At 45.7% G+C, this 13502-nt stretch overlaps 1 protein-coding gene across 4 annotated transcripts in view; it reads left to right on the forward strand.

Annotated features, from left to right (window-relative positions):
* The first annotated feature begins 4047 nt into the window (after positions 1–4047).
* Positions 4048–13502, forward strand: part of LOC148474438 (zinc finger protein 181-like) — a 65656-nt gene continuing 56201 nt past the window's right edge. For 2 of the 4 annotated variants that reach the window (XM_088458627.1, XM_088458624.1), the window contains exons 1-2: positions 4048–4298; positions 8843–8923. In XM_088458627.1, the coding sequence (XP_088314753.1) occupies positions 8912–8923 (12 nt within the window). In that variant the 5' untranslated portion in view covers positions 4048–4298; positions 8843–8911. Of the gene's footprint in view, positions 4299–4361; positions 4428–4452; positions 4504–8842; positions 8924–13502 lie in introns of those variants that run through there. The other 2 variants (XM_088458626.1, XM_088458625.1) reach the window with 2 other exon arrangements.

A 13502-nucleotide genomic window follows, 5' to 3' on the forward strand; every position in this document is an offset into this window, starting at 1 on the left:
ATGCTACCTAACCCCAGCACTGTCCCAACTGCTGCCTGCACCATCCCCCATAATACGTGATGGGACCCAGAAATCTTGGAGCAGGACCCCAATTTTATAAAGTGAGGGGTCCCTGGGGCCCATAAATTGTTTGGCTCAGCGCGATCACTGGTCTTAGGTCAGGCGGCCATTCTGCGTGACCATAGGGCTACTCAGAAAGGCTGATTATCAAATGGTCTGCGACGACGGCTGCGTATCAGCACGCATTTGCTTTGATTTGTGATGGCCTCGGTGGGCGTCTCGATACATATCTTTTCACACAGTAGCTGCGATTACATTAGCGTACATATATGAATCAGGCCCTAGGTGCATTGCTTTGTCCAGGCCCTACAATGCTGTTAAGACTGCCCTGACCAACACCACAGCCCTGCTTCTCTTCCTAAGTATTATTGCTGTTTGCCAATGTTTAGAACCTGTAAGCCCTCAGCAAACCTTCTGTTCCAGATAATCCTTCTTGTCTTTAGTGAGTTTGTCTTTTTTAAATCTGAGGAGGTCATGTTTGTAATAAACCATCTGTCTCTGCAATCTTTGCAATTCAGTGCCAGCCGCGTGCATCCGAAAGGGGCATGGCCTAATTATCACAGGCCTCACCCCCTAAGTGGTGCTAATTGGGGCGTACCTGTATGGCACGCCTCCCATTTAACATCAGGCTGGGGGCGAGCCCAGCACTCCTTCAGTAGCTTGGCTGCCCCCAGCCCTCTCCCTGCATTGAATGGATGCCGTCCGCATGCGCGCAGCATCCATTCCTCTACTCCGGAGCCGGCACCGCCGCACAGCTGAGGCGGTGCCCAACCTCCCGACCACCGGAAGGACACTTCGGCCCGCGGGTGGAACAGCGGGGCAGTGCCTGAAAAACGGGACTGTCCCACTGAAAATCGGGATGGTTGGGAGGGGTGCACCCTCTTTGGGATGGCACCTCTGTTCGATCGCACTTGTCGAACATGCCTCGAGCTGACCTTGCCCAGCGGCCGTATAAGACCCACGGAATCATTTGGTCTGGCCCTCTGAGTTTTTTTTGCTAGCCTCATCTGGCTAGCAGGGTGCCTAGAATGGCACCCTGCAGCCAGAATCTATGCAGCAATGCCGCATGGAGCGTCCTTAGGACGCTTCAGATGGTCACTTCGCTGCCCTTACAGCTCCCCGGGGGAATAGCTGTAATCACCGGCGATTGTGGCCCTGCCCCTGTGTGATGCCACACGGAGGGGTCGTGACCTGCGCCGGGCCCGCATATGTTATATATATCAAAAAGGCCCTCGGCAGAAAAACGTTCCCCATCCCTTAGCTATAGGGTGATCGGGCTGACTATTGTATAGTTGTGCATGGACTAATGTTGCAGCATCGGTTAGGCTATGGAGGTCGCATGTATCACTGTTTAATGTTTGTCAGTCCAACCTCCCAAACCTATAGAAGCCTGTACACACTGAGCTATGGACCTCATTCAGAGCCGGACGCTATTTGTGCTTGCTCGTTCAGAAAAAGGGGCTGGCTATTTAAAATGAGCGCTCGCTCTTTGCGGTCTGTTGACGCCTCTATAGCTGAGCGAGCGAACAAAACATGCGCTCGCTATTTTGTAAAGACGCCCCCTGGCCGTTCGCATCATACGTCATCTCCGCTATTTATTAGATTAATCGAGTACATCGAAAGGCGTCTGAACTGCTCGCAGTGCTTGTGGTAGCTTTTACTTCCCGCAATCATGCGAGCAGTTCAGGCTAAAAGACAAAAGTGACGTGATCGATGACGCTCCTTTAGTAATTATGCACTCCCATTAAACGCCCGTTTTGACCATTTGGCATGCCTGCGTTCGGATCTCCACTCCCCGTTTTCAAGCACGTTCCCCTGTTACCACCCACAAACACCTCATTCTGTCACTCAAATTAGCAGGCCCTTGCTGTTTTGCGAGCGCACGATTTCCAACCGCAATGACTGTTTGGCGCATGCGCATTACGACCCATACGCATGCGCAGATGTGCGAACATCGCTCGGAGCGAACGAGCGGGCGCTTACGAGCGGCTCTGAATCAGGCCCTATGTCTGCACAATGCGTATGGGGCTTGCAGGCAGCTGACAGGGAGACAAGCTGGGGACACAGCACTCGGTTGATCGTTTACCCGTTCCGCAGAGTGACCGAATAGGTGTGTACCCAGCTTTACAGCATGAAATCAAAAGAAAATTTGTTGACACCATCAAAATTAGCAGTGTTTCCGGTCTAGTCTGATCTTTTTTGAACTCGATCTGGAATGTTGCTATTTTTGCTCAATAAAATATCTCTCTTTCTATATAATACACGCTTATGTATCCTCCTAGCATATATATAGATACACACACTGCTACCCTATGTACCTGCACTCGGGCGTAAAATTCTCAGTGACCATATTCTGTTAGTCAGAGTCTCAGGGCCTGATTCAGCTTAGATCGCAATTGCTAATACGCACGCAATCAGCCGATTGTTGCGTTCTGCGCGTGCGTATGTATCGCAATGCGCGAACTAGCTATTGCGATCGGGACTGCAATCGCAGAGGCTTCGCAGACCCCTCACAGTGTGATTGACAAGAATCACCGTTTGTGGTTGGTGACGGAGGGGTGGTCAGGGAAAGGCAGGCGTGCCAGAGCATTCGTCGCAGGGGCGAGCATAAATTAGCCACGGCGATGTCATACGATGCCATACCATAGCGTGCGTGGTTGTTAGCAATTTCTGAGTAATGTCAGAAGTGTGCGTGAGGCTGCGATGGTACTTGATTGTACCGATGGTTTCGCCATTCTGCTAAGCATTACGGCTGTGTGTAAGCTAAAGTGGGCGTCCTTATGTTGTGCTGAGTTTGCATTGCAATCACAATGGTTTGCATGCTATCGCAGTTGAACTGCGTGCGTACGCAATATCGCGATCCGTAGTGAATCAGGCCCTCAGTCTCTTGCTAGGGATGGCCATCGACCATTGATGATTCATTATCATCGATGGTTTATGGTTGATGTTAAATGCTTTTGCCATCGATTGGGGAGAACCAGATGGTTTCCCTCCATCGATGTCTAAAGGTGCATACACACGATCAGATTTTTCCTTCAGATATGAACGATAACGATTTAAAAATCGTTCAGTCGTTCATATCTGAAGGAAAATCGTTCATATCTGACATGCCTGAACGATGGACGATCAACGATGCGCGTTCCCGTTTGTCAGATAACGATATCTGACATCTGATGGGTTTTGGAGCGTACACACGGTCAGATTTGTCAGACTTGTCAGATTTGTCAGATGAACGACTGAACGATTAAACGATTTGAACGATTTGGACGATTTGACCAAAGTTTTGAACGATTTGAACGATTGAACGATTTTTGACTGCATTTAAATGAATGGAATCGTCCAAGTCTGACTGCAAACCCATCAGATGTCAGATATCGTTATCTGACAAACGGGAACGCGCATCGTTGATCGTCCATCGTTCAGGCATGTCAGATATGAACGATTTTCCATCAGATATGAACGACTGAACGATTTTTAAATCGTTATCGTCCATATCTGAAGAAAAAATCTGATCGTGTGTATGCACCATTTGCAGTCAGACTTGGACGATTCCATTAATTTTAATGCAGTCAAAAATCGTTCAATCGTTCAAATCGTTCACATCGTTCAAAACTTTGGTAAAATCGTTCAAATCGTTCAATCGTTCAGTCGTTCATCTGACAAATCTGACAAGTCTGACCGTGTGTACGCTCCATAAGCATAACCAAATGGTGTTTTTTTTTTTTTTTTTTACAAGGTGCCAGGACTAGGAGCATAGCCCCGCCCCCGGCACCCGCTAAGCCCCGCCCCGGTTCTGATTGGTCCATGGACCAGTCAGTCACAATACAGGGATGACCATCGGTTGATAAACCATCGATTGTCATTCAGTGAATAGTTTGTAGGCATCGATGCATGGCTACTTGCTATTTTACCATCAATGGTAACACCACCGATGGCCATCCCTAGTCTCTACGGGTGCCCTTCAGCTCAAAACTACTGTTGCAGTACAGAAGGGCCATGCACAGATCCACGCCTAGAGATGATCTGGGTGGTCTACGGATAAATGGCCGACGACGACGACGCTGGCGGCTACAATTCCACTCACCGTCAGAAGACTACAGCAATCATTCAGCATTGCCTTATAGCTTTGGTCCGTCACTAGAGCAACATTAGTGTTTACCATCCTGTCTCACTTGCCAGGAATTCGGCGCCATTTTGACAAAGACCAAGGTTGCTGCGGGTTTCAGGAACCTTTCACAGTAAGGAACTTTAGCAATCTATTACTTAAACATAACGTCTCCGTCCTCCAACATAAGCGGAGATGCAAACACCCGTCGCTTTCCACTGCAGAGTGATCTGAGCGTGTACAGTTATTGTGCTATATAGAGGTTGATAAAGGGAAGGGGGCCATTGGCTATACAATGTCTCAGTCTGAGCTAGTGTGAAAGCTATTAAATGCACCCGGTACACACCCTTATCCTTGTGAAATATCATGCAGTGTGGCTGGTAGTGATAACCTAAAGTTATTAATTTGCAGATTTAAAATGTGCATGTATTCTGGGTGTAAATGTGAATGTGGGAATCATACATGGTATTGTATGTTACTATCTTATCTAGCATGCACAATATACACTATTATACTGTTTAGGCCAGGGTTGTTTCTATTATAAGGAACACGGTCACACTAGAACTGACCTGGACTTGGTCTGTGTAGATCACAGTATGTAGCCACATCATGCAAAGAGTGATTTCATTTTTCCAGAAACCTAGGCCCGCCCTTGCTGCTATATATTTAATACTACTCTTAAGCTGGGTACACACTACGTGACATATTGGACGATTTGTCATTTTGAGTCGAATTAGAAAGACATGTCGTCACATGGTCTAGTGTGTATGCGCTTTTGCACGCTCCCGTGTGTCGTTCATCACTTCATCTCATCTGCTGTACTGCGCTGCAGATGTTTGATCCGGTGGCATGCTCCTGGATGCGGCCACTGAACGATATATCGTTCTGTGTGTACGGGCTACCAATGTATCATTACGTCGGTCGTCCTGTAAGCCACGATCCAGGATCGTCCAATGTGTATCCAGCTTTACCAAGTTCAATTTTTAGTAAATAATTTATACTAACTGCTATGCAATCCTATTGAAAAAATTTTTTTTTTTCAGTCACACATTAATGCAATTATATTCACACAGAAAATTAAAATCTTTACAGATGGAAAGTATCTTGGCTGAGAGAAAATTTCCTTATCAATCTTCATTTTGTAAAATTAAGATAATACTTGTTCACAACAGATAGATATTAAAGTTTCTCCAATACACGATCTTCTCTCCAGTCATTGATCCTCCTTCTTGGTTTTCACCATCAAGCTATGTAATGGTTTGCACTCACCATAAATTAGGGGTCAAGGTTCATTGAAAGGTTTCTTTAACGTACACCCCTACCGATTCCTACACTCCAACATGGATAACTTCTCTCAGCCCCTTCTCCATGAATAAATGGACATGTATTCACCAGTGTCCCCCTTGGTTCGTACACATAAAGGTTTCTTTAAACTCCTCTGTACTCCTGAATTTTTCAATCCTCAAACATGTAGAGCTTTGTTTCATGAAAAGTTATTTATTCACAGAGTTCACATAAAATAATATGTAAACGTAGATAAAACATCAATCCAGTGTGCCAGCCCAGAGGATGCAACCCCAATTACCCGGGAAATAAAGTTGCTATCCACGTCCAGATGGAAAAAGACATCGGCCAGACAAAACAACTGGGGGATCACTCAAGTAATTACAAGTCCACCACCATCTATGCGTTTCAGACTAATGAATCCTTCCTCAGGAAGGACTCATTACACATCCTGTGGAAGGACTCATGGCGGGAAAATCCAAACTAATCCGAGCCTGCACATCCCTAATGGTGAGCTCAAGTCATTATATAGCTCGATGGTGAAAACCAAGAGGGAGGATTGTTGACTGGAGAGAAGATCGTGTATTGGAGAAACTTTAATATCTATCTGTTGTGACAGCGCTTGTGGACTATTCAAAAAATGTTTTTTGTATAAATAAGATGGACATATAGGAGAGGTGTGCCTAGGGATAGAACTGAGCTGCAGTCTGAGGGGCCTAGATTAAGCGTCTTTGTGTGCTCATGCGCCCTGAGACATAGCATTCTTGTTGTGGGAGCAGCTGTAGGTATAGGAATCTGAGGCGCCTGCACATCCCTAATGGTGATGACTTTCTTTTTGTTTTTCAAGGTGACACTTGTGTTTGGTGTCGCAGACTAACGGGTTGATACAATTAGGTGCGAACCTCATTCCGAATTGCAATTCTACATTGCACCTACATCGCAGCTCTTTGTTCACACTCCATAGAGGAGATTGTTTGCGCCCGCGGCTCTGACTAATGGACGCCCAGACAGAGCAATTCAGTTGTTGCTCCGTCCAGGCGCGATTAGCCGCGGTAGCACTCTTTTCTGTTTGCAGCCATCCAAGGTGGCGAAGAGATATGTTCGATAAGTAGGCACTTTGGGCGCCTGAAGCCATACTTTAGCCGGATTTATCTGCTTACATAACACACAGCTCTCGCTCACTATGGGGGGAGCGATTGAATCGCCCCCTATATGTGTATTTGGTGGATTGGTAGTCATGAAGTTTGAAGTCAAAAAATATCTAAAACCACATAAAATGGATGACTGTGATATTTTTTTATTGTCAAGATTACCCATATATAATTTTTATTAGTGCTCCCAGGGTGCAGCAAAACTAGGCTGATGCCCAATTACTTTTTACACACATTCTCAAAACCACCACTGTTACCTTCTTTAGCTTATTTCTATTTAGATGTATATGTTTGTCACTTCATTGGCTGTTATGGTCTTCAGTTTTGGGTGTCTTGAGAATTTGACTTTCTAACCCAGTGGTGAACAGTCACCCAAGAAGCCAATTCTATATTTCTCCTGACCATCGTAATGTCTCCTCTGTAGTTTATTCTTTCATTACCCTAGTTAGCGTGGTGCCACAAGCTGTGTGCCACTTATTATTGGGTTAGCCTGTGAATTGAAGTGGTGAGGTCTCATAATTCTTGGTCTGTTTGTCCTGATCCCATATTGTAATTTGACGAGTTTCTGTAAGGAGGATGTTTGAGAAAGATCCACTTGTGAGGCCTCAAAAATAATTAGGTTCCACATACTCTTCTAGTCACTGGGAGAAAGGCTGGAGGTTAGTGTGGCATATATTATGAGGAAAAACTCAACCACAATCCTTTATCCCTGCCTAATAAAAAAAAAATCAGTACAAAATATATATTTGCATAATAATGTTACAAGGTTTCAATGTGGGTGTCTAAAGGATTAAAAATTGCTAAATTATTAGTGCAGATTACATTACTTGCATTCACCCAGTGACTGCACCACACATATGATGTCAAGTGTGAATTTAAACTGGAGCATAGGTTCCCAAACTATTTAAAACACATCTGTTGTAGACCTAATTATTCTTCTTGCATGCCATGGGAGGTAGTTGGCATCCCAGCCCACAGAATGCTGGCGCTTCACTATTCCGACAGGTGTCATAATCCTGGCTCAAGAATTTCGTCGGCTGCAATCCAGACGGTAAGTATTCGGGTTAGGCACTAGGGGCAGGGTTAGGGTTAAGCAGCGTACACACTTGCCGATATTAATGAGCGATTGAACGATTACGACATCGTAATCGTTCAGTCGCTCATTAATCGTGCACAAATCATGCACTATAATGTCGGAAACAACCAGCGATGCGCGTGCCCGCTGGTCGTTTCCGACATATATAATCGCCTGAACATTCAGGTCAATCTGCCGATAACGACAGATTGACCATGTTCAGGGATGAGGGAGGGTGTCTGCACTGAATGGCATATTGTTCAGTGTAGGCACTACAGGGGATCAGGAACGACTGTACGATTACGATGTCGTAATCGTACTGTCTTTCCTAATGGCCAAGTGTGTACGCTGCTTTAGGCTGCGGGAAAGGTGGGTTAGGAAAGGGTTAAATTACTTACCTGCAGGCATCAGAATTTCAACCGCCGACATTGTGTGCATCGGGATCGTGTACCCAACCCATTAAAATAATGCATTAAATAAAACATGATAAAAAAAACCAATACCCCTCTTTGTTAATTATTTTTATTTGAAGTACTATCTGTAGATCATGCCTATTGCATATTTTCACTTTCCCCATGGCATCTAAATTCTAGTGACACAATGAACCAACTTTGTGCTGTGACACAACACATGCTCAGAATGTACCATTACTTTTCTGGTGTACATTATATAGAATAAGAATACGTTTTATTTATTTATATTTCTGTCTTGTGCTACATTTTTGTTCATGAAAATTGCATTACAAATGCACAGCGTAAAGGGGGGATAACTGATCCTATCACCACTGCAGCACTGAGACCAATGTTCCATAAATGCTTTGTTAAATTGAAAGCCGTGACAATTCTTTTGGCGCAGTAGCCACCAAGCCCAATATTCGCTATAGTCACCTCCTTTGTAGATGTAGTCAGATTGTAATGCATGCTACTGCACCACGTAACGCATGTGGACAATGCAGCAAGTAAATGAGCCCTAACAAGTAATTGAAGTCACGGTAACATATTTTGGGTATATTTTAATTTTTAATAATTGCGCAGGCATAATGTGGTCTTGTCCATTTCATTTTAGAAACTGCACCAGCTCTACTCTGATTGGATTTCCTATGCATTAAGTATCATAAATGTCCTCAGTTGTAACTATGTAACTCATCTGTTTGTTCTTTCAATTTAGTGCGTACACTTGGTGACTACATAACCTAGATGCTTAATCAGTGCACAGAGTGATCTCGGAGGCCCCAGAATGTCTTGTCAGGTGAGAACGTGCTTATTTCAGTCTTTTTGTACTTTGCACTCAGTTTCCAATTTTAAAAGAAATATGCATGAAAATAGCATTTTTATGTTTTTGCATCTAGCTTGGGATGCACAACCATTTGTGGTCTGAGGGCCACACTGATTAAGGTGATTATCTGCTTGTGTGTCACTTGTGGTAATTAGAGCACCACACTATAGTGACTGATGGCATTGAATCAGACTGCAGCAGATTCATTTTGATTCGGTGTTGGACGGTCTGATTATGCTGCCACAATTCCCACTCCTCAATACGATCCTGTGCAGGGGAACACAGAACAGGTGGACTAAGGATACTGCCGTAGTAATTCTGTCCTTGGACCTTTATTCCATAGGTCCCATTCAGAGGCAGTGGGTCGTGACACTCATTGCAGCACTTGAACCCTAGGCACTGAACCCTCTTGCGTGCCAAAGACACATGCGTGAAAGGAGGTGTGGTCGCGTGTCACGCACCCATCCTTGTCACACGGGGGCGTGACCGTGTGCCATGCTCCTATCCTCGATATGCTGGGGGCTTGCTTAGCGTTCCCAGACCTGTGGGTAGCCCCAGTCTCTACGGGCACAATGTTGTTTTGCGTGTCAGCCATCACACCAGCTAGTGACACCAGCCGAGGGGGTGACACCAAAATAGCACAGCAGCTCTGCTATTTTGGTGTCACCTCTTCGGATGGTGTCGTCCGGTGCGGCCCGCACCCCCCTAGTGACGTCACTGATCCCATTCCAATATACCACAGGTTCTCAAACTCGGTCCTCAGGACCACAAACAGTACATGTTTTCCAGGTCTACTCACAGAATCACAAGTGAAATAAGTTGCTCCACCTGTTGATCTTTTAAAATGTGTCAGTGAGTAATGAGTACACCTGTGCATCTGCTGTGTGATCTGGAAAATGTGACCTGTGTGAGCTGTGTGGCAGAGTTTGAGAACCACTGCAATATACTGTTCTGTGATTTATTGATCTATGAATTACATGTGACGTTTATATGTTTACGTGTCAGCCAGATCGTCTTTATTGTTAACCCTTATTGTACCAGTGTTGAAGAGGTACTTACCCCCTCTTTTTTAACAAGTCCCATCGCTATATACTGTTTGCATTTTTCTTCATAATACTGTGATTTATAATTTGTTGAATTTGACTACAATGTACGTCATACTCCTTTTGTGATTTCAGTTTATTTTCGCCTTTGTTTGGTAGTATAGTTTCTTCTTCCCCCTTTTTTTCTCACTATTCTATGTACACTATGTACTGTACATGAATTTTGCACATTGTGTATATATGCACTGTATGTTTTTTGAGTTTGTCGATTTTCACAATTGCTAATTAGCCTATTATTTTAATGACTATCTACAGATGTGTCCACATACATCTATCCTCCATGCGCTACAAGTTGCACCACACAAAACGTGGGAGATCTCTGTGCCTCGGTAGCGCAGAGCACCTTTCGTGCGACTTTTTACCATCAAATGCGTCTTATTCACACAGTTCTGTGAATAGCTAGCACAAGCAGCTTCTGCTGATTATAATGTTATGCAGCATACCTATATTCTGTGTGCGTCTTCGGGTGTATCTGCATACGTAACGCTACGTTAGTGTCAGCAGCTGTAACACTGTAATGTAGTTTTTCGCATGCAGATACACAGAGAACATAGGCATGCTGCATATCATTTTAATCAGAAACTGCTTGTGCTAGCTATTCACATCACTTAAGACACATTTGAAGGTAGAAAGTCACCCAAAAAGACGCTCGGTGCTACTGATTCACACCACAACATGGCGTGGTTAGAAGGGCTGTTTAATGCACAAGGAGGCTAGATGTATGTGGACACATCTGTATTAAGTTATATTTTGTTATAGGCAGAGTACCCCTGACCTGAGAGTTTCCTCTTCCCCCTTTTTTCTTTAAATTTGCGACAACCTTATTCTCTGGGTGCACCTCCACTATTTGGTGTCTGCATTACTATATATTTACTCATTTGTGATACAATGGATACTCCTATTAATTTCCACCAAGGAGTACCAGTGCTCAGCTACTCCCCCTTCTCCCTTATATCTGGGGTTATTACCCATTTGTATGCCATCAGACTCCTCCAAATGCACTGTATATGCCATCATACTAGTCCACATGCCCCTAATATGGACATCAGACCCAGCTATGTGTCTCCAGTATGCCATCAGACTCCTCGACACGCTTCTTTTATGCTTCAGCCTCCACTCCATGGCCCTAATTTACTATCGGTCCACTCATATGCCTCTTTTATGTCATCAGTCTCTCCCACGTGCTTTTATAACCTATCACCTTTTATATGCCTTCATGCTTCTCCACATGCCGCATATAGGCCATCAGACCCTTTCTCATGTCATCAGACCCCTCCACATCTCCCTTATATGCAATCTGACTCCTCCACATCTCCTTCTGTATGCAGTCAAACTTGTCAACATTTCACTTATATGCCATAGGACTCCTCCACATCACCCTATATATGCACTCAGACTATATACCATCCTACTCCGCCACATGCCCTGTATATGCCGTCATATTCCTCTACATGCCCTTATATGCCATTAGACCTCTCCACATGCCCTTTATGTGCCATTATTCTTCTCTAATTGCCCTTTATATGCCACCAGACTACTCCACATCCCTGTGTATGCCATTAGACTACCCATACTGGATGAATATTCATATTTTATTGTTCAATGTATTAATGCTAAGTCTGGGATAAGTATATCTAAAGTTGGCATGATTTCTATTTAAGATAATAGTATAGTGATGTCCTAATGCAGAATCTCTAGTAAAGTTCATTCTAAAAGTCTGGCATTGATTCAAGCAGGTAAAGAAAAGCCAGGCAGTGACATCACTTGATGCATGAGGCACCGTAGGATGTTCCTGGGGGGAGGGGTATGGGATGCCAGTGCTCTGGATCTCCGCGCCGGCATCCCAACAGGGTTACAATACCAACACTTGTCGGTCAGTATTATAACCCTCCCCTAGTGTTCACTCTAGGTCCGGCGGGAGGCAGGGCGCCGGACCCAGAGTTAGGGCACTTTTGCGCGCACTGAAGGCGCGAGCGCGGCCGAAAAGGCGTCTGTATGACGCATCCCCTTTTCGTCACTCCTGGGGGTGTGCCCAGCACTAACGGACATACCGGGTAGCCCCCAAGCGCTGCCGTCACTGTGAATGGATGCCGGGCACATGCGCCTGGTGTCCATTCACAGGCTGTGACCGCTGCGCCGCCGTTTTGACCACCCGCGGGTCACAGCGACCCACGGGTGGAGGCAGAACCCGCAGGCTGTCTCAGCGGGCCGCTGCGCTGGAGGGCTGGGCGCGTTCTGCCCTTCAGAAATAGGGCAGGGCGCGTTCTGCACTTCAGAAATTAGGCAGGGCGCGGCGCCCTGCTAAAACAGCCTAGCAGGAACACTACTCCCCCTTTCCCTACCCTAACCCTCCCTCCCTGGTGCCTGGCCCTAACCTTCCCCGCTAGTGCCTAAACCTATCCTCCCCGCACCCTAAACCTAACACTCCCCCTTTAGTGTTTAACCATAACCCCGCTCCTTACTGTTGAGACGTCACTGCCGGGATTATGACAGGTGACGGGATTCTGGCGCTGGCATTCTAAGTGCCGGCATCTTGACTGTCGGGATTTTAACCGCATCCTGTTGCTGATACCTAGTGTGATAGGATCACTGGTAAAGTGGTCTGTGGCAGGTACATTTGTCCCAGATTCCTGTCTTTTGTGTTTTAAACCCCCAGGAGAAAGTCTGCAGTGTAGCAGGCTTGAGTTTCGGCTTTTTGAAAAGCCGGTTTGGGACCTGGGGGTTGTGGGTGAGAGGAGAGGGAGGGCTCCACCCACGGCCACTCCAGGTTTTGGTTCTCTTAGCCTGGTAACAGGCTTGATTGGGTTCCCACCTGAGAGTGGCCAATATAAGCCTAGTGTGTTGAGGGCTGATTGTCTCACCTGGGAGAGCAGACAGGGAGTTTGCTCAGAGACACTTGGATACCTAACTGTGAGTGTTGTGCTGTGCTTTTGTTGCTGGCGAGGGCATTAGGCCCTGCCAGGTTCTGGTAGTGAGGGAACTACCTGTGAAGTTAGTGCCCCGACAGGGCTAGGATTTATATTTATGTTTTCTTTATGTTTCTGACATTGCACAATAAAGACTGGCGCCGACCAGCTTGTACTTGCATCCAGACTAGTGTGCTGCTTCCCTGCTGCTGTGTGTGTGTGTAAGGAAGGAGTCCTCTACCCAGGAGAGGGACCCCCTAACCTAACTGTCACAATATGGTGGAGAATGCGGGCACCCACACACACTGAAGTTGCAGCAAGAGGAAAACTTTCCGTTTAAAAATTAAAGGGACAGACACCCAATTTGTGAGTGTGGAAATAACGCTGTTTCCTTGGAGTCCCATAGAGGAGGCGTCAGCCCATGCTCAGAGAGGCAAGGTTCAGCTTCCAACCTACACCCCAGGACAAAATGGAGGACATTATTAAAGCCCTGCTCCAAGCTACAGCAGCTCAGCAGGAATCTACCAGAGCTCAGCAGGAATC

Source organism: Taudactylus pleione, unplaced genomic scaffold (assembly GCF_031769625.1).
Source record: "Taudactylus pleione unplaced genomic scaffold, aTauple2 ptg000845l, whole genome shotgun sequence".
Classification (NCBI taxonomy): domain Eukaryota; kingdom Metazoa; phylum Chordata; class Amphibia; order Anura; family Myobatrachidae; genus Taudactylus; species Taudactylus pleione.